Source organism: Anabrus simplex, chromosome 13 (genome assembly GCF_040414725.1).
Source record: "Anabrus simplex isolate iqAnaSimp1 chromosome 13, ASM4041472v1, whole genome shotgun sequence".
NCBI lineage: Eukaryota > Metazoa > Arthropoda > Insecta > Orthoptera > Tettigoniidae > Anabrus > Anabrus simplex.
This window is the reverse complement of record NC_090277.1, coordinates 104,156,056-104,177,359: the sequence shown is the minus strand read 5'-3', so window position 1 is coordinate 104,177,359 and position 21,304 is coordinate 104,156,056. Positions and strand designations below refer to the sequence as shown.

Here is a 21,304-nt window from a genome sequence, read left to right as displayed (position 1 = left end):
TTTGTCGTAACGTGGGACAAGTTTTTGTAGACCCTCGCCGTAGAAATCTGCCACCTGCGAGGTAATCCTCTTCTGAATCATCATTTTATTTCGTCATCAGAGTGAAAATGCTTGCCACAGACACAGAAAGAGATGGAAGATCAAGGCTGTAGGGAGAGTTGTCCAAATGCTGCCAGCCAAAAGGCTAAGCGACTGTTTGCTTTTGAACAGTACCTAGTGACTACCGTGTCTTTCTCCATCCAAAGAAGTTTCTAAGCGGCAAGCATTTTCATGATATAGACGTTGATTCCCATAGGGAACCCGAATGAGTAAAATTTATAATGGTCTGTTATTGGAAATTATAAATTTTCCAGCTAACTCATACCGCCGGCAAAGTAAAACGATGATTCAGAATTGATGTTGCTCTTGGACAACAGACTACTACGGCGAGGATCTATATAAACGTGTCCCACGCAACGGCAAATGTTTCGATAAGCATAGAATTATGTGGAAACTTGGCTGATGGTATGAAAAGAGGCATAAATAGGAAATTAGCCAAAAATATCTTCTGTTTCATGTTTTATTGACAAACGGCCCTTAATTAAAAAATAGCCTTCATATAATGTGTAGTCCTGAATAGGTGGAAATTTTATACTTTAATTTAGCTACTACAGCCAATACAGAACTTGAAATATGAATTTCACTTCTTGCTACAGAATACTGTGTTCCTATGTACTGTCCTTTACTTCATCTTCTATTACCACACGATTACTTCCTATAGTTTTTGTGTTGTGTTCGTTCTTTGTTGTTGCTATTTTTGTTGTATCTTTATATCCTTACTGTCCGTCTGCTTTGAGTATTTGCTTCTTGTTGCCCGCATTAAACATATCTTAAAAGGTTTTTTTTTTTTTTTTTTTTAATGTGAACAGTACAACCGGCCAAAGCAGCGGATACGGTCTCGCAGCGAACTGTCGCTGGTTCCTGGCAGTAGCAGCGGCGGCGGTCAGCGTCAACATCCTCCACCGCTAGTGTCTGCCGCCAGCGATCCATCCCTCCCTACTATCAACAGCTCAAGCCTGCAGCCTCTGCTTGCCCACCTATTATCTAACAGTACGTAGATTTTCATTTGTGTTATCAATAGATGTTGGATTTTAGGCAAAAACCTAGTTTGTTTCTGAAGAGATACCTTAAAATGAAGTTGTATTTACATGTTTCATGTATTTATAAGGTTAGAAATGATGGTCCTTTAGTGCCTAAAAATGCCTAAATGGATGTTAGAACCTACAGTCATCATCATTTTCATTTCTCCATGTCCAGCCCCTGTCACCATTCCTCTTCAGTAATTGTATTCCAGTCTAGACTTCTTTTTCTTATACTGTTCTTGAAAGAGTCCATCCATCTTGCTCTGGGCCTCCCTGTTTCCTTCTATCTTAGCCTCCAGCAGTCCGGCTCCATGGCTAAATGGTTAGCGTGGTGTCCTTTCGTCCAGAGGGTCCCATGTTCGATTCCCAGTCGGGTTCGGAGATTTTAACCTTAAATAGTTAATTCCCTTGGTTCGGGGACTGGGTGTTTGTGCTATCTCCAACATCTCTGCAACTCACACACCACACATAACACTATCCTCCACCACAATAACACTCAGTTACCTACGGAGGGTGTGCCTTACAAGAGCTGAACCTGGCTAGAAATAGCCACATGAAATAATAATTATTATAGCCTCCAACACTTGTTCTGGTATCCTTCCCTCCTCCATCCTCGTAACATGTCCAAACCATCTCAATTTATTCTTCTCCATCCTATCACTCAGTTTTTCTACCCCTATCTCTTTTCTGACCTCATCATATCTTACTGTCTCTCTCCTTGTCTTCCCCACCATACTCCTCAGGAACTTCATCCCACTGGCCTGAATTTTACTCTCATTTCTTGCTGACAAAGTCCAAGTTCCTTACATTCTTGTAGAACATATTTCCTGCTTGTACCCTTCTGCTGATCTCCTTATCCAACCTTGCATGTTGCATTGTTTCACTTCTCAAATATTTAAAGTATTTGGCAGCCTCAAGGTTTTGTTCCCTGACACTAACGGTTCCCTTACCTTCTCTTTCTCCTCTTTTCATCACCACTGTTGCCTCTTCTCCACACTGATTTTCATACCATATATCTAGGCCCCGGACTTTAAAAAAATGCATATGCGCATATGCAAATGCATATTTTGAACGTTAGTGCATATTTTGAACGTTTTTAGTGCATATTTTGAACGTTAATGCATATACAGACATATTTTTCTCTTATGTTTGATCGATTATCTAAGATTTCTGAACGAAATGAAAAATTTAATGAAATCTGTATGTTGTACATAACTTGGCAACATGAGAAACCTTCCCTGATTAAGGAAAGTGCTCTCAATATCGCAATACAAGTAGGTAGATGGATAATGACGTTTTTCACAACAGCAATTTCCTTCTTTCTGACATTCCTTCCTCCTTCTCCTTACAATTTGCTTAAACAAGTGCATTCATCTGTTAACTTGCTCTTCGTCTATTGCAGCGTATCACCAGATTATTCTTCTTCTTTTTTGCTATTGGCTTTACGTCGCACCGACACAGATAGGTCTTATGGCGACGATGGGACAGGATAGGGCTAGGACTGGGAAGGAAGTGGCCGTGTCTTTAATTACGGTACAGCCTGGTGTGAAAATGGTAAACCACGGAAAACCATCTTCAGGGCTGCCGAATACTGGATACTGGCCGTACTTAAGCGACTGCAGCTATCGAGCTCAGTGTTTTACCAGATTAAACTGCAAAAATGCCTAAAGTCTTTGCCAGAAAATGTCCCGAGCAGTCGGTGCCGGTGTAGAAGTATTGCCCAGTTACGTCCGTCGATGTAGAACGATCGTTTTCAGTGTATAAATTACTTCTGTCCGACAATAGAATCTCATTCACTCCTTAAGGGATTGAAAAACTGTTCAAACCTACTGCCACGCATCATTTTCTAAGGAATGAAACTTGTTTATGAATTTAACACTGAGTTAAAATTAAATAATTTGTTTGGTATGGTTCATGTTTGTGGGTTACTGTAGTCACGTCCTAGTTTGTGAACCATGGGCAACGGCTGAGTGGCCTAGTAAGTGGTCCTGAGAGTCGGGATACCAGTTGCTATGGAATGGGAGTGGGTATCTCGGACATATTCTGAGTCGTGGCCCTCCTTGTGCTCAGGCGGCTAGGACTACACAATTCACCAGTGGTCCATAACCCGTTAGAGGAGAGATCCTCACTTGGACTATGTGCAAGTAGGGCAGCATCCTGCTTCATGAATTTACCGAGCTCAGAACACTTTAAGCAAGCCTCGGACCAATGGGAGTAATGGAGTCCCACTCCCATTTGACAGGCGAGGGACTCCTTGGAAACAACTTGGCGAATGAAATGGAATTCGATGGGAGCTATCAATATTAATGGGGCTTATGGAAGAAAGAAGGTAGAAGTTGCTGAGTCAGCAAAGAGGATGCATCTGGATGTGCTAGGAGTAAATGATATTCGGGTAAGGGGAGAAAAGGAGGAAGAGATAGGAGATTATAAAGTGTACTTGACGGGTATTAGAAAGGGAAGGGCAGAGTCTGGGGTAGGGCTCTTTATCAGGAATACCATTGCACGTAACATAGTTTCTGTTAGGCACGTAAGTGAGCGAATGATGTGGGTAGATTTGTCAGTGGGAGGAATTAGGACAAGAATTGTGTCCGTGTATTCACCATGTGAGGATGCAGATGAGGATGAAGTTGACAAGTTTTATGAAGCATTGAGTGACATTGTGGTCAGGGTCAACAGCAAGGATAGAATAGTGCTAATGGGCGATTTCAATGCGAGAGTTGGGAATAGAACTGAAGGATACGAAAGGGTGATTGGTAAATGTGGGGAAGATATGGAAGCTAATAGGAATGGGAAGCGTTTGCTGGACTTCTGTGCTAGTATGGGTTTAGCTGTTACGAATACATTTTTCAAGCATAAGGCTATTCACCGCTACACATGGGAGGCTAGGGGTACTAGATCCATAATAGACTATATTTTAACAGACTTTGAATTCAGGAAATCTTTCAGGAATGTACGAGTTTTTCGGGGATTTTTCGATGATACAGACCATTATCTGATCTGTAGTGAACTAAGTATCTCTAGGCCTAGGGTAGAGAAAGTGAAATCTGGCTGCAAACGAATAAGGGTAGAAAATCTCCAGGACGAGGAAATTAGATAGAAGTACGAAGCAAAGGATACTATGTACAAGATGTATTACGTACCCATAACAACTTACGGAGCAGAAACTTGGACAATGACGAAGAAGGATGAGAGTCGAATACAGGCAGTTGAAATGAAATTCTTGACGAGTATGATACAGAAGAGTAGACGAGACAAAATAAGGAATGAGAAAATCCGGGAAGAAATTGGAGTGGAAAAAATGAATGATAGAATAGAGAAGAGCCGACTAAGATGGTTTGGGCACATAAAGCGAATGAGCGACGAAAGAATGCCAAAAAAGGTGATGGAAATGCAAATCCAAGGAAGGAGAGGCCGTGGACGACCACGATTGAGATGGAAGGATACCATCCAACGCAGCATTATAGAAAGAAACCTGGACTGGGACACAGTGTTGGAGGAGGAGTGGTGGAAAGACCGAAGAAAGTGGAGAGGAACCATATTTGCCCCTACCCGGCTACAGCTGGATAAAGGGAAATGATGATGATGATGATGATACATGGATATGATTAGTGAGAAGTTTCGAACAGTAGACAGTAAGCAGGTTCAGGATATAGAAAGTGAATGGGTGGCATACAGGGATGCTGTAGTAGAAACAGCAAGGGAATGCCTAGGAACAACTGTGTGTAAAGATGGGAAAAGGCGAACATCTTGGTGGAATGATGAAGTGAGAGCAGCCTGTAAACGTAAAAAGAAGGCTTATCAGAAATGGCTCCAAACAAGGGCCGAGGCAGACAGGGATTTGTACGTAGATGAAAGAAACAGAGCGAAACAAATAGTTGTTGAATCCAAAAAGAAGTCGTGGGAAGATTTTGGTAATAACCTGGAAAGGCTAGGTCAAGCAGCAGGGAAACCTTTCTGGACAGTAATAAAGAATCTTAGGAAGGGAGGGAAAAAGGAAATGAACAGTGTTTTGAGTAATTCAGGTGAACTCATAACAGATCCCAGGGAATCACTGGAGAGGTGGAGGGAATATTTTGAACATCTTCTCAATGTAAAAGGAAATCATCATGGTGGTATTGCAAACAGTCAAGCTCATGGGGAAGAGGAAAATGATGTTGGTGAAATTATGCTTGAGGAAGTGGAAAGGATAGTAAATAAACTCCATTGTCATAAGGCAGCAGGAATAGATGAAATTAGACCTGAAATGGTGAAGTATAGTGGGAAGGCAGGGATGAAATGGCTTCATAGAGTAGTCAAATTAGCGTGGAGTGTTGGTAAGGTACCTTCAGATTGGACAAAAGCAGTAATTGCACCTATCTATAAGCAAGGGAACAGGAAGGATTGCAACAACTATCGAGGTATCTCATTGATTAGTATACCAGGCAAAGTATTCACAGGCATCTTGGAAGGGAGGGTGCGATCAGTCGTTGAGAGGAAGTTGGATGAAAACCAGTGTGGTTTCAGACCACAGAGAGGCTGTCAGGATCAGATTTTCAGTATGCGCCAGGTAATTGAAAAATGCTACGAGAGGAATAGGCAGTTATGTTTATGTTTCGTAGATCTAGAGAAAGCATATGACAGGGTACCGAGGGAAAAGATGTTCGCTATACTGGGGGACTATGGAATTAAAGGTAGATTATTAAAATCAATCAAAGGCATTTATGTTGACAATTGGGCTTCAGTGAGAATTGATGGTAGAATGAGTTCTTGGTTCAGGGTACTTACAGGTGTTAGACAAGGCTGTAATCTTTCACCTTTGCTGTTTGTAGTTTGCATGGATCATATGCTGAAAGGTATAAAATGGCAGGGAGGGATTCAGTTAGGTGGAAATGTAGTAAGCAGCCTGGCCTATGCTGACGACTTGGTCTTAATGGCAGACTGTGCCGAAAGCCTGCAGTCTAACATCTTGGAACTTGAAAATAGGTGCAATGAGTATGGTATGAAAATTAGCCTCTCGAAGACTAAATTGATGTCAGTAGGTAAGAAATACAACAGAATTGAATGTCAGATTGGTGATACAAAGCTAGAACAGGTCGATAATTTCAAGTATTTAGGTTGTGTGTTTTCCCAGGATGGTAATATAGTAAGTGAGATTGAATCAAGGTGTAGTAAAGCTAATGCAGTGAGCTCGCAGTTGCGATCAGCAGTATTCTGTAAGAAGGAAGTCAGCTCCCAGACGAAACTATCTTTACATCGGTCTGTTTTCAGACCAACTTTGCTTTATGGGAGCGAAAGCTGGGTGGACTCAGGATATCTTATTCATAAGTTAGAAGTAACAGACATGAAAGTAGCAAGAATGATTGCTGGTACAAACAGGTGGGAACAATGGCAGGAGAGAACTCGGAATGAGGAGATAAAGGCTAATTTAGGAATTAACTCGATGGATGAAGCTGTACGCATAAACCGGCTTCGGTGGTGGGGTCATGTGAGGCGAATGGAGGAGGATAGGTTACCTAGGAGAATAATGGACTCTGTTATGGAAGGTAAGAGAAGTAGAGGGAGACCAAGACGACGATGGTTAGACTCTGTTTCTAACGATTTAAAGATAAGAGGTATAGAACTAAATGAGGCCACAACACTAGTTGCAAATCGAGGATTGTGGCGACGTTTAGTAAATTCTCAGAGGCTTGCAGACTGAACGCTGTAAACAATAGAGAATACTTAAGATAAACTTAAATATTATAAACAAGTGGTCCACCTGTTCAATACAATTTATAATTTATTATATTAGTACATGTTTCATCCCCTAAGGGACATCATCAGCTTAATAAATTAATATTAATATATCAGACTACAAAATAGATATTATTAAAATTGGCAAGATACATCAGAAAACACTGATGTATAGTACGACATTTAAAACACAATTTTAGCAAATGTTGTTAGAATTATAACTCATATGATCGATGAAAACAGTGAATTGTTCATTAAACTCTTGATAATGTTCTTGGGCATAACAGTTGTGTTTTATAAATTCTTAAATGATTACTGTTGCGAATAACACTCTTGATTTAAAGTATTTCTTGATGAAAAATTGTTAGGTCTTTGATATGCCTTTCTTAAATAGTATATACATTGCATGCTTCAGAATTTAATGTCAACTAATGGCTGTTGTGGTAAAGCTCTTTGTAGTAATGAATATTATTTTGTCTGAAACAAAAAATAAAAAACTAAGGTGTAAGTAACGAGAGATGGAAGATGAAATGAATTTATTATTTATTTACATAGTTTACGCCCACATTGGAGCAAACCCAAATACATTTATGTTAACAAGGAATTAACTGAAGATTTAGCTTGCATCATCTTCTTCCTTTCCCAAAACCTCTTAATTCTGGCTGACCTGGCTGCCCTTTCTTCATCAGATATGACAAATTGTTTGTGTTGTACAGTTTTTAATGACAATCTTATTTGTTTGTTCTTGAGAATCCTTTTTTCTTCTCTATTTTCAATTTGCTTCATTGTAATATTCAGCTCTTGTAAATCATTCTGAACTTCTTTAAACCAATTATTTTTTGTTTTACTTTTCCAAAAGTAATTAAATAGTTGTTTTATTATCCTATTATCATTTAATCTAGAAAGATGACAGAAAAAGGCAATTCTTCTTTTTCTCATCGTATCTGTTATAGATTCACTTTCCCTATAAACCACTGCATTAGGCAATAATCTCCATTGTCCATCCACCTGATGTTTTTTATTAATGATTGTTCTGAGTATCCTTCTGTCAACCTTTTGCAGTGTGATGAAATAAATTAATATAATATAATCATGTTACTTATTCCCGATGGGTTCAGCACACTGGTCCCCTAAGTGTTGCTTTATTGTTCAAGCAATTATGAAGAAGATCCATTTCAGATTCAGACATGAATATTTTTAAGAAATAATGTGATACATAATTCCTTCAGTAACACTTCAATATTTTTAAAAATTGATTTTAATATGTGTATATATATGTTTTTAGGCATCGTCATACTCTAAATATAAGGAACCACAGTGTCAATATTATTAAGCATTTAACAGCATAGTTTATATAAATTGGATAAGGTCCTCAGACCAATGTTTGTTTTAGGACTGAATAAGCCTGTTGATGCCCAGTAAAAGAGGGGCAAAACATGTATCTTAAAATTTGGTACTTTCTATGCTTATTTAACCACACAACAGTGGATTGTATTGAATAGGTGGTATAATAAAATACTCCTTGTATAAACTTAGTCATCCTAGGCCTTCCCATCGTTGTCATAAGATCTATCTGTGTTGGTGTCACGTAAAACAAATTGTTGTTGTCTTTCCAAACGGAGTCTGTGCGCTGCTGACGCATTTTTGACAAATTATTGTAAAAGTGAGCAAGGTACTTTAGGGACCAAAAATTAATTCTCTGATTATTGGAATCCATGAAAGATATGAACAAGAAACTGGAAGAACAGAGGAATTACTAATTATTAATACAAAGATCCATCTAGTTGAAAACCTTGTATTTATCATATGACTGTCTGGACCATAATATTCTCAGTCATCCTACTACACTGTATTCACAGCACAAAACTGCATGAGACACTAACACAGTTCAAGAACAACTAACATAAACCGCTGGTAGATTGTAGTGTGAAGTTCTGAGATGAAATTATTCTTCCCTGTTCGTTGATTGTTAAGGCCAATTTTGCAATGACAGTTGCCATGGATAAGGTGAGTTATGGAACAGCAGCCTAACTTTGGTGACCGATTTCTACCAGAAATGACAAGTGTAGGCGCAAACTTTCATGATAGAATTATCGCAGACCTAACCAAGAATACAATGCATACCTGCCAACCCTTCCGATTTACCTTGAAACTTTCCATTTTTTAACTCTTCTTCCAATTTTCTGATTTATTTTTACTTCCTATTTTTGACCGATATGACCTGCAGTACAGTCAATACTCTTCCTCTAGCATAAATTCTTATCTGCTTGTGTAATTTACGCAACCTCATTTTCAAGCGTATTTATTTGATGCTGTATTTGGCGAGTGTATTCTGTTTACTGCTCACTACAGCAGCGTGTGTGCTTTATAGTTGGGAATTCGGGATGACAGTCTTCCTACCAGTGAGAGACTAGCACGCGCTACCATCTCCATTAATCGGGAGAAAAGAATGAGTTTGTTATTGTGTGGTTTGCACGCTGTTAACATCGTTTCCTGTGCATAGTTCTGTTGGAGTTGTAGACCACGTGTTTTTTCTTGCGGTTGTGGGTTTTCCCCCCCCCCTGTTAAAGTCGTACATTAATCATGTATTGTTCTGTTTTGTATGTGTTAGTTTTGTGTATTTCAGTGCATTTGTGTTCATTCTTAGTTCACTAGTTTAATGATTTGAATGTATTTTAGAGAGTTGTGTCGGTGACAGTTTCTGGTATTTTCTCTTCACATTATGGGCACAGAACATAACAAACGTTATCTCCAAGAGTTCAGAGATACCTATAAAATTGAATTTATGTTCGTTTTACATTCTAATTAAGGAAACTATTATGCATTTTATTCCATGTTTGTTACATTTTCTTGTAACCATTTATATATTTTCTTAGCTTAAGATTTTAAATTTAATGGTCAGTTCTTGTAACTGTAGATGTGTATGTCTTTTATCTTGTCTTTTTTTTTTTTCACCGAGACCGTGGCGCAATACATGTGATGAAATCCAAGAATTTAAAAAAATCTTTCTATTTCTGATTTCTAAAAGTTGGCAGGTATGGCAATGCTACCTCTAACTCATTTCCTTTTGACATGTTATCTGCCACGCTACATTTGGTGCCCCCCACTTAAGTGCTGTTTTGAATGAAACATAGTTTCTCCTTATTTCCTATTTTATTGTGCATGTATACTGGTAATAAATTGTAAAAGAGGTAAAAATGTGTACATTCAGGGGCTCACAACTAAAGATAATTACTAGTGAAATAAAAGTGCCTACCTGATTGAGCGCTGGCCATTGTTTAGCCTTTTGCGGGAGATTTGGCACGAGAACTTCACACGTTGTTTGCTTACTTTCACTACTCGAAAGTCTATTGCGTGTTAGTGTCTTTGAAAGTTAGCGATTACTTAGATGCAACCAGGGAGCTGGCTGGCTCGAGAGCCGAAACCGAACATCGTAGCCCGCCGCCGCCGAGTGCAGGCTGTGGGACAGACTTGCCTTTTCTCTGTTGGCCGCCCGACTTGCCGCCAACTAAAAATTTTTAGGCCGCTGAATATGGAGTCTCACCTCTCCAGCAGGCCTTCTCCGGCTGGAAACGGGCCTCTTCACCATCCGTCGTCGCACCTCACTGCTGAAATACATTGTAGTGTCAAATAATTTGGTCGATTTCTCAATTTCGCCTTTATCATTACTATATAAAATCATACGCCGACCCGATCGGACCGATAAGTAACGTCACATATTGCGTTTTCTTGTAAGTGTTCTATGCTTTGAAGCCGACCGAACTGGGTGATAATGTAATGACATCGGATTACCGAAGATTCTCTTGAGATACCGTGGCCGTATTCGGGAGATAGTGGGTTCGAACCACGTTGTCGGCAGCCCTGAAGATGGTTTTCCATGGTTTTCCATGGTTTCCCATTTTCACCAGGCAAATGCTGGTGCTGTGCCTTAGTTAAGGCCCTGGCCGCTTCTTTCCCAGTCCTAGCCCTTTCCTATCCCATCGTCGCCGTAAGACCTATCTGTGTCGGTGCAACGTAAAACAAATTGTATTTTAAAAAAAGAGAGAGATACCGTGGTTTATTTTTCTGTGCTAGAATGCATGCAGTTAATATGAGAGTTCCATTTCACATCACATAACTAGATGTGGAGATTGTCCTTGTCCTCTTCTCCTTTCTCTTTTGTCGCTCTTTCCACACTGACCTCCATTCTGTTCGTCCTGTTATGTGTTTTCCTTTTCTTCCTCCTTCTCTCTCTATATATGACATTTTCTCAGAAACAACTGAACCTATAGAAACAAAGTTTGTTGTGGGTATTCGCAGGATTTGTAACTACAAGGGAGGTAAATTATATTTTGATAATAATTAAAATTAACCTCAGAACTGCTGCATGTTTATCTGTCAAATGCTTCAGTTATTTTCCTCAATATACACCATGAAAATAAAATCGTGCCTGTAATCACATATTCATCCTTATAAATCCACATTATACACTAATAGAGAGCTGAAGGACTGATCTACATGAAGATGACAGAAATAATGAAAAATATTATCACGATTTCTAACTATCATAAAATACATTAATATTTTAACAAATATTTTGTGCTAAGAAAAGAATTTCTGATAGATAATTTATTCCTGAAACATGATATTCTGAAACACACAAGTATGTTCTTACGTATTTCCCCACTGTTCATAACTTTTCATTTTGATTGCCAAGTAAAACACTTTTTTTTTTTTTTTTCCTCGAAACAGATTTTGAGTTCTTTTCACCAATTTCGAACCTACAGGTTATCTTAGTTTTAATAGGTCAGTTTCTTTTTCCTTTGTTGTGATCAAAGTCTTTAACAGTAATCTAAACAAATATCAACAGTTCACTCTTATCCCTTCACTGGTTACTTTGTATATCGATGTACTGCCAATAATAACATAACCTGCACCAACTTGAACAGCATTCTGATTATCAGAATTTCCCATTACTTCCTAAGCATCTTGTACTTCGCTGTCACTTTCAGTACTTTCAGGAATAATTTCCTTGTTGGAATTAACACAATAACTACTGTCGCCATAAGTACTGTCACTAAGATCTTCGAAAATTAAGCGCTTGATCTCAGAATCGTCAACAAAGCGGGCTGCCATCTTCATTCTAAGAACATATGAAAGTACTTCCACTTCTGCAGCTAAATAAACTTCTCCAGACCACTGTTTGTTTTTCAAAGACTTTCAAAAGTAAAGATGAAAGTATCAGTATTGACCTGGTATCCCTATTAGTGCCATCTGGTGTCCGGTTATAAATGTACGGCGGAAGGACGACACCGTCTCGCTCAGAAAAACTATCGCACTTGACGAAACAGTGCACCATCTTCCAGAAAGATGGTCCGCAGTTCTAGGGTTAAGTCTGATAAAATATTAATTCCAAGGAACACAAAATACATTGTGCTCATATTTTTGAGTGATTATACACGTCTTTATACATGTTCCTGGGAGTGTAAATTAAATTCTTTATTCTGGTTGTTTGTTGTGCTGTGATGTCCAATAATCGGACTTCCTTTCCAGACTCGACGAGCGGAGTGTTCAACTTCACAGGCTCGGACAGGTACAAAGGTTCGCAAGTGGTTCCCATCCTGCCCATGCCACCCCAGTCATCACCGTCAGTGCCGCAGACGACGACAGCTCTGCTCATCACTACGCCTGTCACCATGACACAAGTTCAGGGCAGCTTGTCATCCCCAGGTTCTCCTCACAACACCAATCAGGTAAGAAGATATCACCCACCGTTGTTGCCCCAATGAATGCTGCACGACTCCCAATTCTACATGATCGTTCTTTTAATGGTCGTTCAGTAGAACCACCCAGTGCTTCTTTTCAACAATTATAACAGTATCAACTCATCTTCAGTTACGGTAAACATATAAACTGCCTGCCATAGAGCCATTAATAAATATCATTAACCGTTGAAAATTGATCCTTATTGTTGATACAGGCAAGGATTAATGTTGAAGAAACCTACAAAAGGCTGCTTAATTTTCTTGCTCATTTCCTGACACAAAAATTAAACTTACTTTTGTATACTTCAATCACATTTGAAACCCCAATATGATTGAAGTTTTTCTTTGATAAGAGGGTTTGGCTTTCGAATGTTGTTCCCACTTCTTCTTCTTCTTCTTCTTCTTCTTCTTCTTCTTCTTCTTCTTCTTCTTCTTTGGTGAACCGAGCTCCATTGGTTTTCTTGTCTAGAAAATAGATGAGCAGCCAGTTGGTTAATCTCCCTGTGCACATTCGGGTCACCATCAAAGGCAATCTTCTTCTACCGAATTGTATCAGAGATTTTTTTCCTTCTTTCAAAATGATAAACCTCCCTTCACCTGTCATAAAAACATTGCGAAGGGATACATTGCATTGTGTTTACAAGACAGGTTGTATTGTACAGTACCATGTTAACACGTCCTTCTACCAGCGAATCCTGTTTAACATTCTAAGACTAGCACCCGCAGTTACATGTCTGAATTTATAACCATTTGAACTTTTTTTTTTCTAGCGCCACAGAAATTAATAAAAAGTTCTATTTAAACTAACTAAATTTGTGCCGATAACTTAATTATTAATAACCTTACGTGAAAATACAACACAATGCCTTTCAGATAAAGCTTTTTGCAGGTGATGTTATACTGTATTGAGTAGTAATTAAGTTACATGATTGTGAGTGAATGCAAAATGACCTCAACATTGTTGTGAGATAGACAGCAGACAATGGTATAATGATAAACGGGATGAAAGGACAAGTTGCAGGTTTCACCAACAGGAAAAGTCCCCTTAATTTTAATTACTGTGTTGATGGAGTGAAAGAATCTAGGTGTTAATATAAGGACAAATCTTCTTTAATTAAGGTTACAGATCTTTTCATATGGTTATACGCCAGGCTGAGTGGCTCAGACGGTTGAGGCGCTGGCCTTCTGACCCCAGCTTGGGAGGTTTGATCCTGGCTCGGTCCAGTGATATTTAAAGGGGCTCAAATACATCAGCCTCATGCCGGTAAATCTACTGGCACGTAAATGAACTCCTCCACAATAAAATTCCGGCACCTCGGCGTCCCCGAAAAATGTAAAAGTAGTTAGTGGGGCGTAAAGCAAATAACATTATTATTCATTTGGTTATGAGAGTATTCAGGGATTGTAGTAAGGATGTAAAGGTGAGGGTATGTAAGTCGGTGAGACCCCACTTAGACTATGGTTCTAGTGTATGGGATCCACACTACAATTACTTGATACGAGAACTGGAAAAGATCGAAAGGAAAGCAGCACGATTTGTTCATGGTGATTTCTGACAGAAGAGTAGAAAATGTTGCAAACTTAGGGCTGAGAAGACTCTGGAGTAAGGAGACTAAGCGATATGTTCCAAGCTGTCAGTGGAGAGATGGCGTGGAATGACATTAGTTGATGAATGAGCTTGAGCGGAGATTTTACAGGTAGGAAAGATCATAATATGATGATAAAGTTGGAATTCAGAAGGACAAATTGGAGCAAATATTAATTCATAGGAAGAGGGATTTGTGAAGGGAATAACCGTTTATTATATTGATGGATGAAATCATAAAACGTGTAAAAAAAAAAGAGTATCAGTAGTGATGAAGTGAATGCTTTGGTATTTGCAGATGATGTGGTGATTTGGGTAAAAGGAGAAAAGGAAGTACAAAGGAGACTGGACATTTGGAATGAAAATCTGAAGGAGTTTGGAATGGTAATTAGTAAAATGAAAACTGTAGTCATGCACTGTGGAAAAGAGAAAAGGAGAAGCCAAGTGAACATAGACGGAGAACGGTTAGAGAATGTAGAACAGTTTACATATCTGGGTAGTATTATTAATGGAAGTAATGAAATCAACACTGAAATTAATAATAGACTAAAGGTACAACATTTTATGATCAAGTGAGAGAGCTTTTATGGAATGACAAAGTACCCAAGAGAACGAAATGAACAGTATTTCATACCAATTGTAACATACGGAGTAGAAACGCTGATAACCAGTAAGAGACAAGATAGTAAGATCCAAGAAGTAAAAATGAAATTTTTAAGAACACCGGTTAAAAAGACAAGAAGAGATGGAATTAAAAATATTAAAATCAGAGAAGAGTTAAATATAGAACCATTAGTACAGAAGATACAGAAAGCAAGACTGAGATGGTTTGGACATGTAAAAAGAATGGGAAAGGAACGGGTAGCAAGAAGGGAATTGGAAAGAGAAGTTAAGGTAAAGAGACCAGTTGGAAGACCGAGAAGAAGGTGGATGGATCAGATTTGGAAGGACATTAGAGAAGCTGGATTGGATATGGTGGAAGTAATGGAGCAGGAAAAGTGGAAGGACAGAAAGGAGTGGAGGAGGCCTGTTAACCACACCCGGGCGACTGGAGTGGGACATTTATGGTGGTGATGATGTATATGTATGTATGTTGGGTATTCAGCCTGAAGGCTGGTTGAATCCTCAACAGGTTCACCATTAGCTGTCATAGATGACATAGGTGTCACTGAAGAGGCGTACTAGGGAAATGAGGAGTGAGGTAGTTTCCCGTTGCTTTCCTCGCTGAGCCAGAAGTTGCTATTGCACATCAGTCTGTCAAGCCCACTGAAATGCGTGCACCAACCGACCCTACGAGTGACATTTTCACACCATTCATAGCAGGGACTGGCTGCATAAGGAATGGCATTACTAGCGTCACTCATACCTCAGCCACTTTCATATTGTCAAAGCCAAGTATAAGACTGAGACAGGTCAATGAAAGTAACAATTTTATTCTAGCCCATACCAGAAGACATAGCGCACTGTAAACATTACATCTTGCCAGCAAAGGCATGATGATGAATAATTTATCCGGGGAAATGTTTGATAAATTTCCAAGTTCTGTGAAATCAGTTACGAAGAGACTAGGTAAAAAAATTGATAGGAAGTCTGTCACTTGGGCGACAGTCCTTAAATACAGATCAGTGATAGATAGTCTGGCAGGCAAATAACCATGTGTATTTTGCTCTTGATTGTTTTCTTACCGGAGTATTTACTTTTTGTCTTTAAACTGCTGTAGGGTAGCAGATGAGTTCAAATGCATGAATAGGATTTAAGAGAAATGAAAGCAGTCCTTCAACAAAATTTTCTGTTCTAAAGAAAAGGAAAATATTAATTTAACATGATGACAATTGCAACTATTGGCCAAACAGTTAATGAAAGGTGAGAGGAAGCTACCATGACTGTTGATGAGTTGGTACTTGTAGTAATTTTTTTTTTTTTTTTTCCAAAACCATGATTTATTTAAATGTCCAGCAAAACACTTGTCTAAACTCTGAGTTAACTAGTGAGTTGTTGTATGTGAAACAGCTGAATTAAGAGCTACATTTTTTTACTATCCCACCAATCTGGATCATGACTGATTGTGAAGAAAAGAAATTCACTAAAGTTGTATTTTAAGGTTTCATACATTTCTGCTCCAAGGATAGATGAAAAATATGTAATGAGAAAGGAAAATTCTTGACAAACTCCAAATGCAAAGTGAATTTTTTTTTTAAGGTTTTCTTTATCATCAGGTTGATCAAATTTCTAGATGTAATCCAGTTAATAACAGTATTATGCCATAAATTTCCTGCAGTTTCACCCCATTGAATAAAGACGTGCAAAATCTCTGTCGTCAGAGGGACGATAGGAGAATTTCCATTTAAATCTTAAAATGTTTGTTTATAAACTCAATGAGTGAGTTGGCTACTTGGTAGAGGTAATTTAGCTGTTAACTTATATCCAGGAGATGGTTGGTTTGAACCCTACCATCGGCAGCTGTTGCCATGGTTTCCTTCTTTCACACGGCACAAATGAAGGCACTGCACTTTAAATAAGGCCATAGCCATTTCCCTTCCAGTTCTATGTAAAAGCTTTTCAGGCTGTCAAACAAGTTCAGTATAAATATTACACTATAACATACAGTACAACCCCGATTTGCATGACCTCGATTTAGCGTAAACCCGCATTTAACGGAAGAAATTTCCAGTCCTGAAAATTATTCCTTAAGAGCAATGCCATTTTATATTAAATTTAATGTAATTCACGAGTAGGTCAAAACCCGCATTTAGCGTTAAGGAAATATTAAATTTCTCAAATATTTATTTCTATTTGTTTTGGTTATGGGACATTAAAAACCTATGAAAAGGATGCCATAAGCTTGCTAAGGATGATTCAAGGCAAAAGAGGAATTTCAAGTGCAGGCATTTAGGGCTACAGTGAGATATCAGACTCGAATAGACATCCAACTGCGGCCACTGTAGTACAGTAGAAGAGAACCCCTGTTTTAATGACAAAATGTTTTTATAACCTTCAAAAATTCCTATATTAATTTGTGCAATATCCTTCGGTTACAATCAAGAACCCTTTTACTGATTCATACATTATTATGGGCAAATTCGGACATAGTTAGTTTTTATCCGTTATCAGTATTCATACGCTCTACTCCAACGTTTGTATTGAATGCGATCGATCATGTTCTGTATATTGATTCCTTGCTACAGCAAGCGATTCGATCTTGAACAAGCCTTAGGTCTCACAACTCCGACTGGTGTAAACAAACGTCAGGGAACATGTTTTCGCAATAAGTGCAATGACAGCAGTTGTTAACTCCTTAGAAATAAAGGCTGAACCAAAAGATTCCTTAATTTTAATACTGTGTACTGAAATAAAATAAGAATGTGATACTTCTCCTTCTCAAGATACAGCGGTGTGCATATCTAATTTCAGAGGTTAGGTTATGAACTTTTACGTCTTGTTAAATTTCAGAGAGGCTGTTCCCATGTAAATTTATAGTGAAAATATTATCATTATTCTACAGGGAGTTTGAAATCTGTTTTCATAATACATGCCCGGTGGACCTAGGTTAGGTAACACTGTTTGAAGTAAGAAAATGGAAATGTTCGCCACAAGCCTCTGGAGTGATGCAATTACAGTTTTTAAGAATGAATGTTCAGATGGTTGAAATTAGAAAATACACACTAATGAGTAGGCAGGTGCTTTGGAAAACATCCGCGAAAATGTTTAAACAAACCAAATGCTGTTTCATACAGATTTTACTGTGTTTTTGTGCAAGTTTGGTATCTTTTCCGACTTTTATGGAAAATCATGTAACGTTATAAGAAAAAAACCTTAAACTGAAAGGGCCGATTGCAGAAACGATGACTAGTTTTAAGCCTTAGACAACGTCTACCTTAACGACGTCTAAATCGAGCACGATCTTCCATTGCATAAACAATGTTCAGTTGATGTTTAACTAGACATGGCTTAAAGTTTCAATTTTGGTTTGAAAATTGAGACAGAAGTATCTTTCATGCAACTCTTTGCTTGTCGCAACCAATGAAATTTGTCTGTGCGTGCACCTAACCCCAGTGAGCTGTTTATCTTCCTACACAACATTACTCAAATATGGCTAAGCATGAGCATGACATGCCCACAGATAAGAGTATCACTTTCAGTGGAAATTAAATCTCATCATAATATTTTTCGATACTAAAGCGACATGCCATTGCACGGGGAAGTGTAGCTTTGATTATAGCGTTGTTACAGTGAGTGTAATCTACTCATAAATACGGTAGCTTCTACGAAGGGAAGATGAAGCAATAATAATGTGTAACCGAGTGTGTTGTATGGGCCATATAGATGTAGCTTGCATTCTGGAGATCGTAGGTTCGAAACGCATCATCGGCAGCTCTGAAGATTGTTTTCTGTAGTTTCCCTATTTTTACACCAGGCAAATACTAGGGCTATTATTATGGCCCCAGCTATTCTTCCCAAGTCCTCTTTAAACAATAATCACCACCACTTGCCTTTTTCTATCTGATAGTTGCCGAAAACTTATACAATTATATATATAAAAACCCAATACAACCTACTTTTTAGTTTTCACTATTACGTGTGTTTACTTGGCAGTAAATATAAGTGAATCCCTCCCGGTTGATGTATGTGACAGCCCTCTGACGGTCAGGACACGTAATTCTGATATCTATGTAGTCGAAGTGACCTATAATTTCTTGGAAATTACCCCATCTATATAATAAAATATATCGGTTGCCAAGAATTGTATTCAAGTTGACAGTTACCGGAATATCCCTTTGTCAGTCTCAAGAAACAAGTGTCTCGAAAAACAAAACCTTAAGATCCATCTCCTTATACCTGTGAAACGAATTGCTGCGATTTAGCAGCGGGCGACCCACAGAGAGGCTATACTGTTTATTGTAAATATAGACTTACATGTATATGGTTTATTGTACATACATATCAAACACATTAAGAGACACTATAAACATATACATGTCTTTTAATGTGTACGTACAATTAGTTTTAAGCTTAGGTTAAGTTTTTACTACCATTTTTAAATCTCAAAAACAATTTTACTTTTACGGATTCACAATTGAAATGACGGTAATATCCAACTCATTTTTATCTCAAAATAATTTTACTTTTACGGATTCACAAATGAAATGACGATAATATCCAACTCGTATCCCCATTAGATATCCGGATATGCTAATGGATGACGACATCTTTTTAGATAAGTAACACAAACTAATGCCAATAGACGTAATACTATGTTTGTCAGCTGATGATGGCCAATTAGGGTCGAAACCGGTACTGATGTAACTGTATATTTACAATAAACAGTATTGATTATTCATATACATTATTCATATTATTCATATACATGTAATTAGTCAATACGGACATGAAACTCATAAATAACGACCACGGAGAGGCTGTCGGGCTAACCTTTCTTCCCGGAATCGTCTCAACATGATGATACAAATTACCTGTTTCATGGTACATAACCTCTGATTGTGATTCACTCCTCTCCTTTGAACTTAAACAGTGCCCTCAGCAGTGTTTAAACATGACCGGTTGAACATCGGTTTTAGACAGTGTCTAAGCGATAAATAACGTCTCTGCAATGCGGCAGTCATACTTACTTAGGCATTGTTTAACTGTAGACATAGTTTAAATACAGTTTGTGCAATCGGCCCAAACTGTTTTGCATTCACTGACAACAATTTGTCAAAATGAAGCACAAACCATAACTACAGTACAGTGTGTAGGGTAGATATCTCTTGTTTTATTGCTGTCGCTGTGTAAATAATGTATGATGGTACGATTTATGTTTAATACAGGCAAAGATCTCTGGAAAAGGTGTGCTTTCCACTGAAACCTCAATTTAAGGTAAACCCCCATTTAAGGTTAAAAAAATCAGGTCCCTTTAAAAGCGTTACATAGGGGTTCTGCTGTACCTGTAAAAATAAAACTCTCACTATTGAACAAGGAATAAAAACACACACTATTAAACAATAGTGTGTGTTCATTAGTGTGGGTTTTTTTATTTTACAGATATGTTATAGTGTAATATTTATATTGAACTTGTGTGTTCAACATACTGAAAAGCTTTTAAGTTACATATAACCAAGTTGACACTGGAAAGTACTATGGCTTCCTTCTTAACAAATTTCCAGTCCTAGCTGGTTCCCTTACCAATGTTGCCAACAATCTCTGCAGCAGACAATTCTTTCCACAGAGTGTTTTAATAAGCTGTTTCATATGTTACAACTCCATAAGCAAACCATTGCATGAATGTAAGCTATTAGTGCTTTAATGAGAGTTGGTGTACGTTAACTTTAGTGGTGTAGCAGATTGCATGGGCAGCGTACAACACGAGTCTCAGAATGAATATTGTGATTACTAATGAACAGATGATCATTGTCCCTCACCGATCTCGGGAGGTTCCGAATCTTGCTTGTGAATCTGAAATACTGCGATTTGGTTTGGATCCTGATAGCAGCGATAGCTGAATGGGGCACTTGATTTGCTGTCAGCTGTTGAAACACACTCCCTTCCAGATGAGTTCTATTGTAGTGATTCATCTTGCATGATAAACAGTTATTACTGATCAGAAGCTAAGAACACCGACATGTATCACTATTAAATAAATCTATTTCCATAGGGTTTTGCACAGGTACAGTTCAGTTTTTAATCATATAACAAAATGATTGTCAACGGATGGAGAAAGCCAACCAACCCGGTGTGAGAGAGCTGGTTGGTTTTGAAGCTATCCAGAAATTTGTCTGCTTGAGCTCCATGGTTTCTAATACAGGACGATGTTCTGATAGTCAAGAGAAGAATGGCTATGGCTAGGGCAGTCACCACAGAGCTGAACAGGGTATGGAAGGACCAGGCAGTTACAAAGAACAGCAAACTGCAGCTGGCTCATTGCTACGTACACAGCTGAGACTAACGATCAAATAGGAGTTAAAAGGAAAATGAAGAGCTTTGAGAGGTGGGTTTACCGATGCATTCTCCATACAAGTACGTCTGTGATGTAAGAACTAGCCATCCAGACTAGACTTCCCAAGTAGATCAGCCAAGCTTACCTCCGTTACTTTGGACACTGTCAGATGAACAGGCACCCTCGAGAGGCTTGTGATGGGTGGAAAGGT

At 38.4% G+C, this 21,304-nt stretch overlaps 1 protein-coding gene across 1 annotated transcript in view; it reads left to right on the top strand.

Annotated features, from left to right (window-relative positions):
* The window catches only part of Mondo (MLX interacting protein mondo), a 451,046-nt gene that overhangs the window by 390,671 nt on the left and 39,071 nt on the right, over positions 1-21,304 (top strand). The window contains exons 10-11 of the mRNA XM_068230074.1: positions 909-1,089; positions 12,366-12,565. Of these exons, the coding sequence (XP_068086175.1) occupies positions 909-1,089; positions 12,366-12,565 (381 nt within the window). The remainder of the gene's footprint in view (positions 1-908; positions 1,090-12,365; positions 12,566-21,304) is intronic.